The sequence below is a fragment of the Thamnophis sirtalis genome, unplaced genomic scaffold (assembly GCF_051295495.1).
Source record: "Thamnophis sirtalis isolate CommonGarterSnake01/CBP01778 unplaced genomic scaffold, rThaSir2_p1.2 scaffold_5, whole genome shotgun sequence".
NCBI lineage: Eukaryota > Metazoa > Chordata > Lepidosauria > Squamata > Natricidae > Thamnophis > Thamnophis sirtalis.
Window position 1 is genome coordinate 65,537,445 of NW_028261385.1, and position 18,662 is coordinate 65,556,106.

Sequence of the window (18,662 nt, forward strand, 5' to 3'; positions counted from 1 at the left end):
GAGCACTAAAGAATTGAGGCCTGAGGTGGCGCAGTGGTTAGAGTGCAGCACTGCAGGCTACTTCAGCTGACTGCAGTTCGGCTGTTCAAATCTCACCGGCTCAGGGTTGACTCAGCCTTCCATCCTTCCGAGGTGGGTAAAATGAGGACCCGGATTGTTGTTGGGGGCAATATGCTGACTCTGTAAACCGCTTAGAGAGGGCTGAAAGCCCTATGAAGTGGTATATAAGTCTAACTGCTATTGCTATTGCTATTGCTTTGAACTATGGTGCTGGAGAAAACTCCTGCGAGTCCCTTGAACTGCAAGGGAATCAGACCGGAGGAGATCAACCCTGGCTGCTCTTTAGGAGGCCAGATCCTATTGATGGAACTCAAATATTTGGCCACCTAATGAGAAGGAAGGACTCGCTGGAGAAGTGCCTGATGCTGGGAAAGATTGGGGGCAAAAGAAGGATGGGAGGACAGAGAATGAGGTGGCTGGATGGAGTCACCAAAGCAGTAGGCGTGAGCTTAAATGGATTGCAGAGGATGGTAGAGAACAGGAAGGCCTGGAGGAAGGTTGTCCGGGGGGCGCGATGGGTCGGACATTACTTTGTAACTAACAACAATATATTTTCGTTTAAAACTGATTTATTGTTTGAGGGTTGTTTTTATGGCACTTACACGTGCCATAGGTTCGCCATCACAGGTATAGGGCTTCCGGCTTTAGCAGAGAGTTAGACTAGATGACCTACAAGGTTCCTTCCAACTTTGTTGTTCCATTACTACTCTGTTACTAATTGTCTCTGTCTGTCTCAAATGACCCAACAGAATAAGCATACTCCTGTTTCCTTACTGAAGAAATGTTACTTTGCTAGAGTCCCTTAATATGAGACATCACTTGTTCCTGCCCTCTGAGACTCCATTTCCTCAGAAGTTTGCATAGTCCTTCAGGAATGCTATCAGAACCTGGCCTTTTCAGCAAGTCCTGCACTTAGTGGTTTTGAATGCTATATGTTTTTAATCTTTTCCCTGGGTAGTTGTCTACCACCTGGTTCTTCTTTTAAAGTTATATCATTTTTTAAAACTCGCTCTGAATGCTGAGTTAAGTTTCTCTCTGATTAAATAGCCAACATGGCATTTTAAAGAAACATAAACACTACGTCATTTGGAAGATTTCTCTCTTTGAGGGGCATGGGTGGTTCAGAAATGGGACATCTGCTTGACAAATGGCAAGAAATAATAATATATAATATAGTTAGAAGGGGGATCTGCTTGACAAATGGCAATCCAAACAATAAATAAACAAAATAAATACATAAATAGTTAGAAGGGGGGATTTAGTCCAAATCCATGCTTACCACAGAGATTTTACAAAAATGTTACTTTCTCCAGAATGAATTATGAAAGATTTGATTAGAATTACAACCATGCGTTGGAGTTGATTAAAATAAAAATCAAACTGATGTTGATTTAGGCATGGTATACCATTCACTTTGTTAGTTCTATCCTTCTATCCCTTCTAAGTAAAAAATGCACATAAATAATTTGTGCTATTTATCACAATGAGAAGTACACTATATTAGCAAGGTAAAATTGAGACAGAACTGAATATTATGTACATATCTTCACAGTGATTAAAGATAGTAACTCTAATTTAAATAGTATATTCCATAGGTAAACAATATGCACAAGATAAATATCTAAATGCACCATGAGTAGTAGTTCTCAGTACTAACCTGTTATTTGCATTCACTTTGTTTCATATGCTTCCAGAATATGAAATTTAGATTAGATCAGTGAATCATTTTCAGCCACACCTCTTCATGACCGTTTTACACTAAAGTTAGGTTTGGTGTTTGTATTTTCCCATCACATTATCATATGGGGAAGCTATATAAAGGAGATATTGTTTTGTTCTGGCATCTAAGGAGACATAAATACTACCATATTTCATGTGGAAGTTGCAATCCATTTGACTGGGGCTGCCTGGCCTGTGACCTCAATCAAATCAATTTAAGACAGAATTCCTCCTCCACTTTATATGTTCCTTATATATTGGGCCTGCAATTTCCAATTAATCTAACGAGTTCAAGATACTAAAAACAATTAACATTTGGGTGGCAGAGAATAATTCTAGTTCAGCTAGAGAGGAGAGCCATCTGTAGAGAACCATCATCTAGTACCTTGATAGCAAACCTCTGGCACGCATGCCACAGATGGCACAGGGAGCCATATCTTCCGGCACGTGAGCCGTCAGATCCAGCGCGCATGCGCATGCTGGCCAGATGATTTTCAGCCTTCTGGAGGACCAGGGGAAGCCATTTTCACCCTCCTTTTTCAGAAAAGCCTCTGGAGCCTCAGGAGGGCGAAGAACAGGCTCAATGGGCCAACTGTAAGTTCGGAAATGACCTGTTTCTGGCTTCCAGAGGGCCTCTGGGAGGCCGGGGGAGTTCGTATTCACCCTTTGCAAACTTCAAGAAATCCTCCGGAACCTAGGGAGGGCAAAAGTCAGGCCCAACCAGAAGTTTAGAAATAATCCATCTCTGGGTGGCTGGGAAAGGCTGTTTTCTCCCTCCCCAGGCTTCAGGAAAGCCTCTGGAGCCTGCGGGAGGGATCATGCGCACATGCACGGTGTCATGCATGCATGCGGGGGGTCATGCGTGTATGTACGGTGTGTGCACAGGTGGGTGGGGCGTATTGCATTTGGGTGGGCGCAAGTGCTATTTGGGTGGGCGTTTGGGTGGGCGCAAGTGCTGCACGCACAATTTTGCACGCCTTTACGGAAAGGTTCGCCACCACTGATTTAGTATGATTGCATTGTTTTTATTTCTCTATCTATTTGACCAATGACAATAAAGAAGTGAAGTTTTTCCCATCTAATTGTGTTTCTGTTAATTCTATTTTGAGCATTATATGAAGAGGCTACTGTCTTTAATTAACTATCAATTAAAAAAGGGACAAATAGGACACAGATCATTTCACCTTGTGGAAAATAAGATGTAAGACAAAATGTTCAGGCACTAATATGTGAGAAACAAGCTGACTATCACCTTTCAGAGTACCTAGCCAATGAAGTCACAACCAGTACTGATAATTTATGTACAGTGCCAGCTACAAAGATAAGTTCTGTGGGGATATTTTTTTTTGCAGGAGAAACTTCTGCTTTATTCTGAACATAATTTTTAGTCTACACTTGTGAGAAATGAATGATCACCATGGAAAAATACTTCCAGCCAGAAAAAATTCCGAGTATTTTTCATTAAAATATATTGTAAAATGTTAGATAAAGATAAAGGTTCCACTTGCACATAGTCATTGCTAGTCATTCCTGACTCTAGGGGGGGGTGCTCATCTCCGTTTCAAAGCCGAACAGCCAGCACTGTCTGAAGATGTGTCTGTGGTCATGTGGTCGGCATGACTAAATGCCAAAGGTGCACAGAATGCTGTTACCTTCCCACCAAAGGTGGTCCTTATTTTTCTACTTGCATTTTTACATTCTTTCAAAATGCTAGGCTGGCAGAAGCTGGGGCAAGTAACAGGAGCTCATTCCATTACCTGGCGCGAGGGATTTGAACCGCTGAACTGCCAACCTTTCTGATCGACAAGCCCAGCATCCTAGCCACTGAGCCACCATGTCCCCTATGTAAAATGTTACGGCAGTGGAATTTTATACAACTTAGTTCTTCCTGTGCATATGCTCATTTGCTATGTTGCACGAACACATGACAAAATATGCTATCCCCAGCGCCATCATGGCTATGATTAGGACCTACCAATGCTGTAAAAGTTGCTGGCAAGTTGTTTATAAGTATGTAAGCTGTGCAGATGAGATTTTACCTTGTATTTTATCCATATTCAGCTGAAATAGAACTTCAAATCAATCAAGATGAATGAAGTTTACAGGCCACGGAGAATCCCATGGCACATTTTATATGGTAATAAATCCTTTAGGCAAATTCATTTTAGTCATAAACATTATTCACATTCTGCTTTTCTAAATGTCCCATTTGGGAATGAGGATAAGGTTAAGGCTATAAAATTGTTGTTTTCACTTTTCTCAAAGTTGATGGTACTGGATGCTTAACTGTTGTTTCCTTCTGGATGTTTTTCCTCATTCAGAAAATCAGTAACACTGGATAATATTTGAAAAAGCTCAACTTTCCCAGAATATCACTGCCAATCTTTTATAATATGCTAGGACTACCAGATTTCTATTACAAAAATGAGGATATATGAGAAGGTGGATTTCTGTAGCCTAAATATATCATTATAGTACAATATGTGAGACTAGAACTCTGTTAGAAATTAGTTCTACTGCACCACAAAAAAACTGGATGAAGAGTACATAGTACTTGGGAATTAGCATTTGCTATATCTCTCTGCTGAAATCGAATGGTCATTTAAATTTTTACATAAGGGATCTAACTGAAATTGCAGTTTGTATTGCTTCTACCAATTGTTTTAGTATAATGTATCTCATTCTTAAAACTACTCTGCTTAAATGCCCCACATGCGATAACTGACTTTAGCATATTTGGTTCTGATAATTCCTTTTATTTTTTAAAAATATGAACATAATAAAGTCAAATTTCTAAAACGTTATTTGTAGATCTTATTCATTAATTTGAAATTTTGAAATAAAATAGGTTCTAAATGATGTATAAAATAAAATGCCTTGATCAATAAATGAAATATTTTTAAACAATCGCCATAAAATAGTGTTAATAAGTAATAAAGCTAGTTTTAAAAATAGAGAATAAAATAGTTTTAAAACAATGTTTAATAGATCTTGAAGGAAAAAACACTATTTTTCCTATTGCTTATAAAAATATTAAATTGCTTCTGTGAGGCATGTTTCACTTTTATATCTACTGGGTACAACCAAAAGGAAGTGTCTTAGATGAGGTGTAAAAGCACTCACTTTTTCAGCTATTAATTTGTTACCAGAATAACATAATTGTGCAATTATATGAGACTGGAATAGTATGAGTGTCACAGCTTTCAAATTACTGTGTTAACATTGTCATTACATTCATTTGATGAAGTAGCCTGTGATCCACAAAAACTTCCATGATAATAAGTGTGAGTTTTTAAGACCTTTTTGCTGCAGAATAACATGCCCACAATACCCCTCTAGACACTTGTACTAATACCAACAGCATCAAAAGTTCTTATTTATGGTATATATTCTGTTTGAATAAATATTAAACATACGTGATTGAACACAAAATATAGAGACACCCACAGAGACATTTTAAAGCATGCAACACAATGATCTTGCTGGTATTTTAGGTGATCTTAAATTGCTCTTCCAGAGTCAGTGCAAAAGTAAGTCCCCCATATGTTTGAAATAACGTGTTTTAAAATTGCTATAAATAGTTATACAGAGAGAGGGTATCAATTTTTACTTATTTCAGTGTAAGTAACTTTACTGTAAAGCAGTGGTTCTCAAACGTGGCAACTTTAAGACTTGTGGACTTCAACTCCCAGAATTCTCCAGCCAGCTCTGCTCTGCTGGCTGGAGAATTCTGGGAGTTGAAGTCCACAAGTCTTAAAGTTGCCACGTTTGGGAACGACTGCTGTAAAGTAAGAACACTTTTGTTGTGCATTTGTCAGGCATATTTAGATCTTGATTGACTTATGGTTGTGTGAATACTGAATGTTTATGAAAGGGCTTAATAATTATTTAGAATATTTTTTTTCTGCCTATAAGGTGACAGAAAGTGCAGTAAACTAGCACAATTCTTCATCTATTCTTTATATTCTAACCCTTTGCCACAGGTTGATAAGGTAACAGCTGAGTATTCACAATAGAATGCTTTGACCCCATTCACCGAAGCCTGATTTGGGTGCCAAAAAAGGCGCCAAGAAGCTAATATTATCAAGATTTACATCCTCCACTTGGCAGAACAAGACATTTTTAGGAACTGGGAAAAGCTTGACCCTGACAGCTGCCAAGCTGTATTGTACGTGATATCTGTTAAGCTGCTTCTTGGATACATAGGGCAACGGGTAACAGTAAAGACAGGGAGAGAAAAACAGAAGAAAATGAAGAACAAAGAAGGCAAGGACAAAATGTAAAAAAAGTTAATATTAAATTGTCCTCTAATAAATTGCAACAACCCTTTTCTTTTAATATTAAATTAAAATCAATAAAAGGATGAAAAACTATGTTAAAGGCTGCAGGAAATAAAAATGTTTTTGGAATATAAAGGATAAATGAGCAAAGTAAGAAGAACAATACCCAAATTTTAGATAAAAGCTGGAGAAGGGGCTTAAATTATTTCACAAACACCAACTAGTTCCCCCAGTTTTCACTACACTATGTTTACCCAGAACCTTCTAAACTAGTGATAGTTGAAGAAATTTAGCAAAGAGGCTATTTTTTTTCTCCAGGGCCCAATTCCCATTGTTCCTAACTAAGTCATAAACATTATCTGGTAACACTTTTCAGCTTTGTTACCAGGATATTGCCTTCCTTTCACGTCCCATCCATGAGACAGCCAGGCTTAAATGGTAAGAGTATTTTCTCCCTTATTCTGACACCATCCAAGGGTAGCCTCAAGGCACACATTTATTACCCAATACCTCTGAAAGAGGTCAGAAGATTTCAATAATCCAAGAGGCAATACAAGTAGGATAAAGATCAATCATGGCCCAGTAAAGTCATGTGGCATATATACTTCAATGCTAATTCATAAATGGACCTGGAGCGATAGATTGACAGCTCTTCATTTCAGCAGTGCAGAAATGCCTCAAGTGATACTCAGAGTTAATGACCTCCTCATTTCCCCCCTAGAAACTCCAATCCCTGCCATTCTTATGATGCACCCTGCTCCATTTGGCATTATTGCTCCACCTACTTGACAAACGGCAAGATGGAAAATAATAGTCATGATCTTCATCATCTCATAAAACCATGAAGAGAGGATGTGAAGGAAAAGGAGGAAGAAGGGGCAATCCTGAAAGGAAATGTCCTGCTATGGAAAGATGCCACCTTGCACTACCCACCGAAGTCTCTTCTGCAGGTGGGCAGCTATGCCATATTTCCCACCTCAGTCCATGTTTATGTTGGGGGGGGGGGTGGAGGTATAAGAAAGCAAATGAAGATTACAATCAGAAGGCTTAGTGAAATTAAATTAACTCTCACTGAATCTGCACAATAAAATTCTTCTTTAAAAACACAGAAGCAAATGGAGCGAAAGAGGAAATGCAAAGAAGAAAGAAAGGGAAAATGAGGGATATTTGTGTTATAGAAAAGGGGAAGAAAAGCACTCTTGAGGCCAGGGAGAGAATAGTAGAAAGATAATCAGAGGTTGTTTTTTTTTTTAAGAGGTCATCTATTATAATGACGGCGTACTTGTCCCCTCCATCGCACCTCGATTTTTACCATGCAAAGATTAAGAGGCAAGACGCGTGGGAAAACACTCGCTACTAATGGCAGGGCAGGGTTGGGCTGTCTGGACCCTCCAATCTTTCGCGAGCGAAGCTTCGTCGGAAAGCATCCGGACAACCGAGGGGAATGGAAAAGAAGACGGCTAAGGCCACATGGGGAAAAACGGCAAACGGGGAGAGCAGGCAAGCAAGCAGGGGAAAGCGCCGGAGGTTCACGAGAAGGCGGGAGGGAATGCGACTGCGGGAGGGGCAGCGGCGAGTCGAGGATGCTGTTGAGGCGGGAGAGGAGAGCAGCGCGGAGCCTGACGCAGCCGCGCAGCCAGCAGGAGCCTCGCCAGTCCGTCGCCTCTCGCGCCCCCAAGGCACAGCCTAACACCTCCCCCACCCCCCCAACACCACCGCCAGAGCTTGCGCGTGCCGCGGCCACGCGCCTTCCCCGGCAGCTTTACGCGGCGGCGACGGTGGCGGCCCTCCGTAGCGCGAGAGGTGGACTCGCCGCCTTCGGCTAGGCAAGCGAAGCAGCCCCTTCCTCCTCCTCCTCCTCCTCCTCCCCCCTCCCCAGGATGTTCGCCCAGCAACAGCAGCGGGAGCCGACGCCGCCTCCTCGGGGCTGAGTTGTCCGCCGGCCCACGAGGCGGGCGTTGGGTCGTTCCCTTTCTCGGGGTTTCCCTCCCGGCCAGGAGGGGCCGAAGCAGGGGCAGGGCTGGTCTCCGGCCCCCAGTTCGGGATTGCGGTGCATGTTCGCTCCCTGCGAGTGCGTGAGGCGAGGGGGCAGAAGGACCATGAAAATGATCCGGTTCCGGAGCTCGAGCATCAGGTCGCTGAGCCAGGAGATGAAATGCACAATCCGTCTGTTGGACGACTCGGAGATCTCCTGCCACATCCAGGTGACTCGGGAAGCGGGTGGGCAACTCTGGACCGGAGGGGGGGCTCACACTCACGCATTTCCCCCCTCACTCCCGCCTTACTCCCTCCTTCCCCTCTTCGTAAAAGGAAACCTGGCTGGCATTGCCCGCCGCTCGCTCCGCTTCAGCGGCATCCCTGCTGTGTCACCTGCTTCCCGCTCGCCTGTGCCCGTCCGCCCATCTCTCTCTCTCCCCCGGCCTTCTCTCTCTCCACCTCACTTTTTCTCTCTCTTTTTTTTCATCTCTCTCTCCATCTCCCCGTCCCTCGAGCGTCCACGCACGGCGTGGTGAGAAGTTGTTTACAAGCAAAGCGTGAACCGAGGCAGGGCTGGTTGGTCACCGCAAGGTCAGGTTGTGGCGGGGAGGTGGAAGGGTCGTCAGCGCTCGTGTGGAACCGACGGGAGCGTACAGGTAGTCCTCCCCTTGCGACCACTGTTGGGCCCAACATTTATGTTGTTAGGCAAGACAGTTAAGTGAGTTTTGCCCCATTTTGCCACCGCATGGGTTAAGTGAACCACTGCAGTTGTTAAATGAGTAAACATGGTTGTTAAGTGAATCTGGCTTCCTTATTGACTTTCTCAGAAGGTCTCAAGAGGGGATCACATGACTCTAGGACACTGCAATGGTCATAAATGTGAGTCAGTTATCAAGCATCTGAATGTAAATCACCTGACCAAGGGGATGCTTCAGTGGTCATAAGTGTGAAAAATGTTATTTTTTTTCAGTGCCGCTGTAACTTTGAACGGTCACTAAATGAATTGTTGTAAGTCGAGGACTACTTGTATTAAAGACCCCAGAACATTCTCCTCCAATGGGCTTACTCCAAAGTTGCACAGCTGTGAGAGCATAAGTTGAGTGTAAAATCCAGCTGGCATTTTCCCAAGGTGGGGGGAGCAGGTTCCTTGGGTTCCAATGAAAAGGCATCCTGTTAGGTATCTTGCCATGCTTTCCTAACAGATATTTGTGTTAACAGGCAATAATCAGAGGAAAATAGGGGAGTTACAAGGGAAGGAAGCCAGTGTTGCCTGCCTTAGCATCCCCATATTTTCCCAGAATTGAAATGTAATTGGGAATGCTTTCTGGAATTTGGCTGAAGTGAACAGTGCCAGTGGACAAAAGACACATATCTCCTTCTGCACAGGCTTTCCATTTATTTAATGTAAAAAAGACAAGAAACTGTCACACATACAGTGAGGAAATAATCTGGTCTATTTTAACTAGTGCTGATTATTGTAGCTCAGGGCCTTGAGAGCTCAAGACCTCTCCGTTTAAATATATGAATGAGTAAATCTCCACTGTAAGCTCAACAGCATAAGCACTCAGTTTTTTCAAAGAAGGGAGGGGCAGTAAACAACATATGGAAAGAATCAGGAGTTGCGCTAATACAATCATATGATTAACGGTTGTATTTTGGATTGTATTTAGACAAACTACTCTTTCTTTTTTCATTCATTCTTCAGAACAATCTTTGAAGTGATTAACCCAGAGGTACTTGAAGTGTCTTTCTAGAGGGCCAAAGAAATCTACAGTGTGTGTGTGTGTGTGTGTGTGTGTGTGTAAGTAAAAGGGTATGGGAACTGCTGCATTTGAAGTTATTTAATTATAACCAATCTCATTCTGCCGGAAGGAAGGATTCCAGTAAAAGGGATTTCTTTCCCTGTATGATTTCATCAGGTATCTTTAGCACACTCATTTTTCTTGCCCTGTAGAACATTAGTTGTATTTTAATTTTCCACCGCTACATCAAGACAGTTGAAATTTAATTGAATGCTTTCCATATTTCTTTGTTATTTCCGTTACAGAATCATAGTCCAATTTACTGTCCAATATTTGAATTGTAAGTTAAAAAAATCTAAGCAGCTAAATAATATTGAAAAGGGGGAGAAAGAGATTATTATAAATGCTTTATACTTTTCCATCATCAACACTTTGACTTATATGCTTTAAGCAAAATAAATAATCATAACTTTGAGTTAAAATCTGTAATCAAGGGCAAGTTTCATAACAAAGTTAATTATATTGCAATGCTTTGTGCATATTTTTTCAAACCTTAAATATGTTTATTTTTGAAAAAAAAGAACACATTATTCACAGTGAAAAATGAATGTCCATTTTTAATATTTTACTTTTTTCTTTCATTAACCACACCAGAACAACATGAAAATAATAATCACATTTTAAAAAGCCGTTATGTATTTGATGAATAAAACCTGTAACTGATTTCTCTTCTAATTAAAGAGCTTAGAACTAATGACGTTATAAAGTTTCTATTTAAAAGTTATTAAATTAATTATTTTTAAATTATTTTTCAAATCATGGAGATATGAGCACTGAAATTTAGAAGATATTAAGCTGTTTCTCTCTTTACTTAATTGTGAGGACTTTTGTTCCAAAATATTGTGTACTCTTAACATGGTTGCAACACAAGGACAATATAGTTTTTGGACAGTATTTACGGAGCATTTTTATCAAATCCCAGGAATGGTTTCTCTTTATTTTGTGTTAGTTAGACCCAACTATGGATATTGTGTCCAGTTGTGAACTTCATATTTCAAGAATGATTGAGACAGACTAAAAAAGTTTCAAAAAATCATGATCAAAGGTATAGAAATAATTAAAAGATTTAGTTTTTAAAGAGAAAACTAACAATGGATATAATAGCAACCGTCAGATACTTTATAAAAATGTCATAGATGAGAAGGCCAAAACTTATTCTTTGTCACTTCGGCATACAGGAAAATCCACTTAAGTTACCGGAAGGTTGATTCTAGTTCATTATTAAGGAATATAATGTAAGAGCAATTTAATATTGACATACAGAGATAGTGGACTCCAGGGGATGTGTGCAAAGATTTGACAGTCATCTTTTGGGAAAAGCATTACAAGATTTACTATCTCATTCAATGAATTTTTGCAGTTATGACACTGTTGAAAAAATAACTCTGCAACCAACCTTCATAGTTACCCACTCCTTACCCTTTGGTACAACCAACCCTCACAATTACAATCTTAGCAACCACTTTGCTTAACTGCCGAGTTGCCAGTCCCAATCATGGTTGCTAAATGAGGACTACCTGTAATTTGAATGTGTGTTCTGAACAGGATGCTTGGTTTATTTGCTAGTTGCCGCCTCCAAATCTGTGAATCTGTGACCAATGACTTTCATTGTGAAGATTTTTGTAGCAAATTTCATCCAATCAGGGATAAATAAATTCTTTTGGCTAGCTGGGAAAGTTATGGACTTCTCCGAGAAATTAAGCTATGTTGTATGCAAATAAAAATAGGCTGTCTGCGGTGATTTAGTAGAAGTCCAAATGAAACATATCTGAAATCATTAAAACAATTGTTAATGTTTTACCCATTCTTAAGAGTAGAATAGGTACTATAAGATGTTGTTTAAGATTGCTTAGGCCAAGCAGATATTAGAGACAATGCCAACAAAACCTAGCACCTTTATAAAAGGATAATTTAATAGAAACAGCTGTTCTTCTCATGGTCTCAGAAGTTATTAAATACATTAAGCAGTGTGTCATAATTAACTAAATTTGGTTAGTATATGGAAAATTAAGCTATATATAATTGTTCTTAAGACAGAACTGAAAGAATAGGCAATTCTGAATAGTAGTTTGATTTCCTATAACACATTACATCAGAATTTGGCAATCTTTTCGGTTCCAGGGGCCAACTGCTGTATCAGAGTCTGTACATTTCTACAATTACGCTGATAAGCACTGTAAAAAGCTTACTTTATCCCATTCATGCTATTTGAGATTATTCCAATTCAGAATCAATCAATCCCGCATCCAGTTAGGTTCTGCTCGTGCACTTCATTTTGGTGCTCAGTTGGAGCAGCCATATGCGCTGTGTTCCCATAGGATGCAAAGTAGATGCACTGAGCAGAGTCGTACTGATAGTATTGGAAAGCCTGAGCTCCATCTAACGTAGAAGATAAGTGCCTCTATCAGTCTCAGTTTTTTAAATATTTTTTCAGTTAGTGTCTTTAATTTCTTTAGAAAGAACAGAAAATTGAAGAATGCTATTTTTCAGGTGATTTCTATGCTTTCCTATAACATATTACAGGTTAGTCCTCAACTTATGACCACAATTGAGCCCATAATTTCTGTCGTTAGGCAAGATAGTTGTTAGGTGAATTTTGCCCCATTTTACAACCTGCCGTGCCACAGTTGTTAAGTGTATGCTGCCGTTGTTAAATTAGAAACACGGTTATTAAGTGAATCCATCTTCCCTGTTGACTTTACTTGTCAGAAAGTCTCAAAAGGTGATCACTGGATCCTGGGACACTGCAACCATCATAAGTACATGCCAGTTGCCAAGCTTCCAAATTTTGATCATGATCATGTGACCACGGGGATGCTGTAAGTGTGAAAAATGGTCACAAGTCACTTTTTCCAGTACCGTTGTAACTTTGAATGGCCCCTAAATGACTGGTTGTAACTCAAAGGCTATCTGTACCTCAGAATGTGAAAAGTTTTGTATCCAAGTATATTTTATTCTTTATACGGTTTCCATCTTCCCCTTAAAACATCAACAGAATCCACAGTGGTCTGTGAATCAGTGTGTCCACTAGATAACTCACAGGCAAGTTGAGACTAAGTCAATCAATTAAAATTAGCAAATTTCCTCAAATAAATTGCACAGACCTAATCCATGAATTAAAAGATAAGATCTGTAAACACAGAGCTAATTAAATTAGGTCTCCCAAAGAAACTGATGTTCACAAGAATAAACATACCGGCACACACACACACACACACAAACACGCACGCACGCATGCACGCATACACATACACCTCAAGTGTTACCCTAGAATCAGCACAGGACAAGCTCCCCCTATAAAAATCTACTGCTGTACCCCATTTTTATGCAGCCCGCCTCTAAAAGCAAACTGTTTTGCTTTTAGGAATAAATCTTTCTTCTTTTCTCACAGCTGTTTGGATCTCATTTTTATTTATTCTTGTGAAACCCCAGCTCGAGTTGGAACCTCAAATCATTCTTCTGACAAGAGCTTGGCTTTCATACAGTGTTCTGTATTACAATAGTCTATGCAGATTTTCACATTGAATGCATAACTTTTCTTAAAACATATTCTGAGGTTTACGTGGATATGTGTGTCCGTATGTGTATTGCACACTTGTCTGCACTTCAGGATAACTGCAGGATGTCAGAAGGACGCAAAACATGATACCGCAATCGTCATAAATATGAACCAGTTGCTAAACATCTGAATTCTGATCATGAGATCATGGCTGATGCTACAATGGTCATAAGTGTGAAAAATAGTCATAAGTCCTCCCCTTTTTTAGTAATTGCTTGTATCATTTATTTTTATTTCATGTTATTAGTGATCTAATTTATTTTTTTATTAAGGTGGATGTTTCAATTTGTTTCACTTGTTTACTGTGGTTGATTTAATCTGATAAGATATACCAGAACTATTAACTGTCAGTGGATTACAATGATATAAAGTTTAATTAATAAATAAGTGTAATTTTCTAAAATGATGTTTATCAATAATTATTCCACAATTGATCAGTAATGATTTTATGGCTTAAATGAACATGTGATCATAAATATCCTTTATAATACAATTAAGGAAGTATGACTGGAAATTCTTTGAACATAAATATCAGATTTAAAACTAGATTATCAGATGAGCAAGTTTGGCAAAGCAGGTTGTGGGCAGATTCATACTGATTGACATGAGCACAGATTTGCAGATTCAAACTACTAAAGCTGCAAATGAATGGATTTATAAAGGAGTACAAATTTATTTACTTCTACTTGGTAAAATCTTGTTAATCGACTGTTTCTAATATATCTCACTTATTTTGTCTACTGTTGAATATAAACGTAGACTGTTTATAGTCCCATAAACTGATTAAAAATCTGATAGGGTATTACATTGTATTCTGTGGGCCTGCTGAGGATATTTTTTTCAGTATGCCATTAAAATGATCTGCAGTAGCTTCAGGTCAGTTAGCAACAATGTCAGGAAACACTTTTCTTTTTAACCTTGATTAAACAGGTCCATAAACACCACAAAGAATTCTTTTTCAGGGCATCCTTTCACATTTGTTTTCTATTTAGGAATTTACCTCCATTAACTGCTAAACATTTATTTGTAAGCGAGCTGCTTTTATTTTTATTCTTTTTGAGAATATGTAGTAGCTTCTTGTCATTCATGTTGCAGATTTTATAGTGTTCTTGTGGAACTAAAATCAGCTATTAAATTTAGTGTGAATTCCAACGTTTCCAGATACCTAGAAAGAAACAATACTGGTTGCTGGGTAGAATTGTTCAGTAAGCTGAGTCAGATGAGTCATGCAATTGGGGATTGTACCCAGCTGCTTAATAGGCAAGGGCATAGTGCCATCAGACAACTTTAGATTAGGCATTCACCCAAACTTCACATTGCTTTTTCATCCACAGAACTTGTTGATGAAGCTTTTAAGTGAGCATTGTCATTGGAGTTGAAAAGAATCGAGACGATGAGCAAAAATTTTATGTATTTTTTTTAATGACCCTATTTCCAAGAATCCCTCAAGCATTTATTTCTCAAGTTTTTTTTCAGTTCACAAGTTGGTCCTTTATATTACAATCAACTGAACATTCATTCAGTTTGATTCTGATGTCTTTTTCTTCATTGCATGCTGAGTATCCTTATGAAACAAATATATGCCAGTTATTTGATCATTGGTGATCAAAGTTAATTTACAGGTTAGTAACTATTTAGAGCTGAATATGGAACAGGTGTAGTCCACGATATCAGCTTCGCTTGTCTAGCTTTCATGCTTTTCTCTATAGTAAGAGAGAAATAATTTACCAGGCTCCAAATACTAATTAAAAAAAATACAAAAAAGAGTCCTGTTTCCTCACTTAACAAGAAGAATAATCTACTGAGCTACTTCAATCAGATTAATATAGTCTTAACTAAAATTGTTTTATTTAAAATATATTTCATTATTTAACTATAATTTTTTGCATATTATCCAAACCTCATGACTCTCATCTGTAATATATAATAAAAATATAAAGTAGGCAAGAGAAAAGTAAACTAATCCTCAAGAACACCAATGTGGATAACCACTATCCTTAAAAAATAATTTTTGTGGCCTTGCAGATAGCCAACAGACAAGGTCAAGATTTCCAGGTGACGAGGTTTTCTTTCAAAGAAGAAGACAGTTTTGGAGAAAATCAAATTTTGGATTGGTGTGCTTTTGCATCAGTTTAGAAACAAGATGGTCAATGATTGTATGTGAATATCATTTATTTTATTGTATTATAATTTTTGCAGTGCACTGCAGGTTCCCTAACAAGCTTTCCCATGTTTCAATTAAATCCCAAGAGAAGGCTTTTGTGTTGCTACTGTCTCTAAGAAGGACGAGTGAAGAAAATGGAAGAAACTTCCTTCCTGTGGAAACTTCTATTCCTGAGAGAAAACTAATTAGGAACGCAAACTGGTGTCTTAAACTCTGATAAAGAAGCTATTTTGTATTAGTGTTTATCATTGGTTTCCATTGTCATTTTGGTTGATTTATACTTTTCCTATAACAATTTGGAGATAAAGATTTGATTTTTTTTACCTTTAGTGGCATCAAATGTTGCATTTTTATCTGATATGCCTTTCATAGTGTTCTTGTGTTTCTAAAGGAAAAATATTTATGGTATTCTCTATGCCCCTGATTTCAAGGGTAAGTTCATGGCAGGATATTCACATTTATTCTGCTCTTGGTTATACTGTTTCCATTTTAATTTTCTATCCTGGTAGTCAATAATTGATTGATTTTCTACTTCTTGGTATTTGCCCTAGAACATTAGAGGTTGGGAAGTATTTCAAAAATACATTTAGGAGAAATGCGCAATGCCAGGCAGACCTTTTTAAAAGATAACTTAAAAAAACTTTTTTCATAATCCCCTCGGTAAACAGTTTTCCTTTAAATGAAACTTTATGAATGTTTGAGAAAAAGAGACAAGCTTTTTAAAAATTTATTGTATGGAAAAATGTTGAATAACAAGCAAGAATAAAAGTTAAATGAAGTAAATAATTACTCTCACCTACTAGTGGATAAGGAAAAAGGATGAAGTGTGTGTGTGTGTGTGTGTCTATGTCTGTGTATCTATATATAATTGATTTGAAGTATCAAATTGAATGTGATGCTTCTCAGGCAGTTCAACAGACGTTTGTGTGGGTAGAGTTCTTTCTTTTTTCTGAATTAAATTACCAATGCAAAGTACATCAATAATTCAAATAAAAGCAGGCCTTTATTTGCATCGGTCTAAATAGTAATGCTCCTTCCACTTTTTCCTAGTTTGGCATTTTATAGTGTTAATATACAGTAGTGTATGACAAAAATTATAAAACATATTTGGTGAATTTCACTGCAATCTGATAATTAAAGGTAATTATTAGTTACCTTTACACAAAACAATGTGTTTTTTCCATTTTTTTAAACATTCAAGAGTAATTCTTATAGATGATGTTGCATGCCCTCTTGGCATCAAAATAAACTAGTTTATAAAATTATTAAAGTTGGTAATATTCTGATTGTATAATGATTTCAACAAAATGTAAAACACCAGTCTCTTCCTTTTGGGAAAGAAAATCATATATCATATACCGGTAATTGGATATTACTTTTTGGTACCCTGAGAAACCAACAAGCATTTTGTCTAAATCAGACACAACCCATTTGTTGCATAAATATTACATAATTTTTAAAAGAAGCTTTTTAAGCATGTTGTATATTCTGGACGTATTTGAGCAATTAAAGCAAACGGTCCAGAGGTGGTATTCAGCCGGTTCAGGTGAACTGGTAGCTCCAATGTTCAGCTAGCCCCACCCACCAACCCCCGCCCTATCCTGTCCTTTATTTCCTGCTTTCTAGCTCATCTCAATCGCTTAGCACAGCTGATTTCCACCTCCCCCCTGTTCTACTTACAGTTGCTGACTTGGAAGGTAAGCAGCTAAGCTTCTAAATGCTCCATTTTCAGCACTGCGCCCAAGCGCTTTTGGTGCATGTGCGTGCCAAACGTGGGCTCACTGAACCGATTGTTAAACCGGCAGCATCCCACCACTGAAAGTGTCTCTTTCCAGTTTTGATGAAGTTGTAAAAATGTAAAACGAATTCCAAAACAAAACCAGAACAGTCACATTCCTAATATAAAGCAGAGAAGGAAGTGAAGGGCTGCATACAGCAGCAATCTGTAGGCTTCCAAATTCCAAACAGAAAGGAGGCTGGACCAAAATGGAGAATATAAACTGGTTCAGCTCCTGCTCCAGATCTGAAATGGATCACTTAGAAAGTACAGTTGGAGACAGTTTCTTTTCAGGGCCTGTAAAGGAGACATTTGCCCTTCCCCCTAATATGAAAGTACTGGAAATACCTAGTGCCTTTGTTCTGTGGTCCAATCCCCACCTTGTGAATTCTTTAGAAATGTTTTACAATGATTTTTTTTCTGTTCTTTGATAACTAGGTACTTACACTTCTTTCCTTGAAAACCAATAGGGTTATCAGTTTTGTTGGACCCTGATAGTCCAACAAAAATATACTATTTCATTTTACATAGCTATTATTTTGGAATGTATATATGTTGTATAATTTCACAATTTGTAAGGTAGAAATACCACCTGAGGCTTCTTTTCCTGATACCTTGACATAGATGCATTTGCACACCTTGAGTCCCTTTTCTCACTTGCATCTAAGTGCAGCATAAGTCAAGCCCTCTAGCATCTTTTTTTCTAATGTGTCCTTTTGGACATTGGCTTCATCAGGTTCCCAGCCTTTGCCTCAGGCAGATTCCCAGTATATTTGTTTGTGCGAAGAGATTGTGATGCTTTAACAAGCATCACATGTGGTGTCAGTATACTATGATAAAGACAGAAGGTGAAGAAATTAACATTATTTCAAGAAATTTTAAGAAATAATAAAACTATCCTACCATATTTTATAAAGCAGCCCAATTTGGGTACAAATAAACTCCCATATCTTGATTTGCTTCAAAGGAAGGAACATCAAATTTTAAAATGCCATCTGATGGATGGGAACATTACAGACTGTTGCAATTCTAATGCAAAGTGTTGCAATATGTCTTTTTGATGAGCAGCTTCATGCTAGGCAGAACTACACAAATTATGAAAAATGGTTGCCAGTAATTTTACAGTGTGTGATTGCTGGATACTTGTAGATCTCAGGCTTCAATGTTGTAGTTCTCATTTGTTTTAATTTTTTTATCAGTCTTTTTTATTGATATGAGACAAATAGGTATTCGTTAGACTATTTAAAACTACCAAATCTATGACTGTTTTTAGCTTGTTTCTGTACAAGGATTTGTCCGTAGCTTCTGCAATGACTAGAAATGA

The 18,662-nt window shown here is 38.4% G+C and overlaps 1 protein-coding gene across 2 annotated transcripts in view; it reads left to right on the forward strand.

Moving 5' to 3' along the window:
• The first annotated feature begins 7,875 nt into the window (after positions 1 to 7,875).
• The window catches only part of FRMD3 (FERM domain containing 3), an 86,525-nt gene continuing 75,738 nt past the window's right edge, over positions 7,876 to 18,662 (forward strand). The window contains exon 1 of one of the 2 annotated variants that reach the window (XM_087715947.1): positions 7,876 to 8,263. In XM_087715947.1, coding sequence (XP_087572073.1) covers positions 8,114 to 8,263 — 150 coding nt within the window. In that variant the 5' untranslated portion in view covers positions 7,876 to 8,113. The remainder of the gene's footprint in view (positions 8,264 to 18,662) is intronic. The other variant, XM_087715948.1, reaches the window with a different exon arrangement.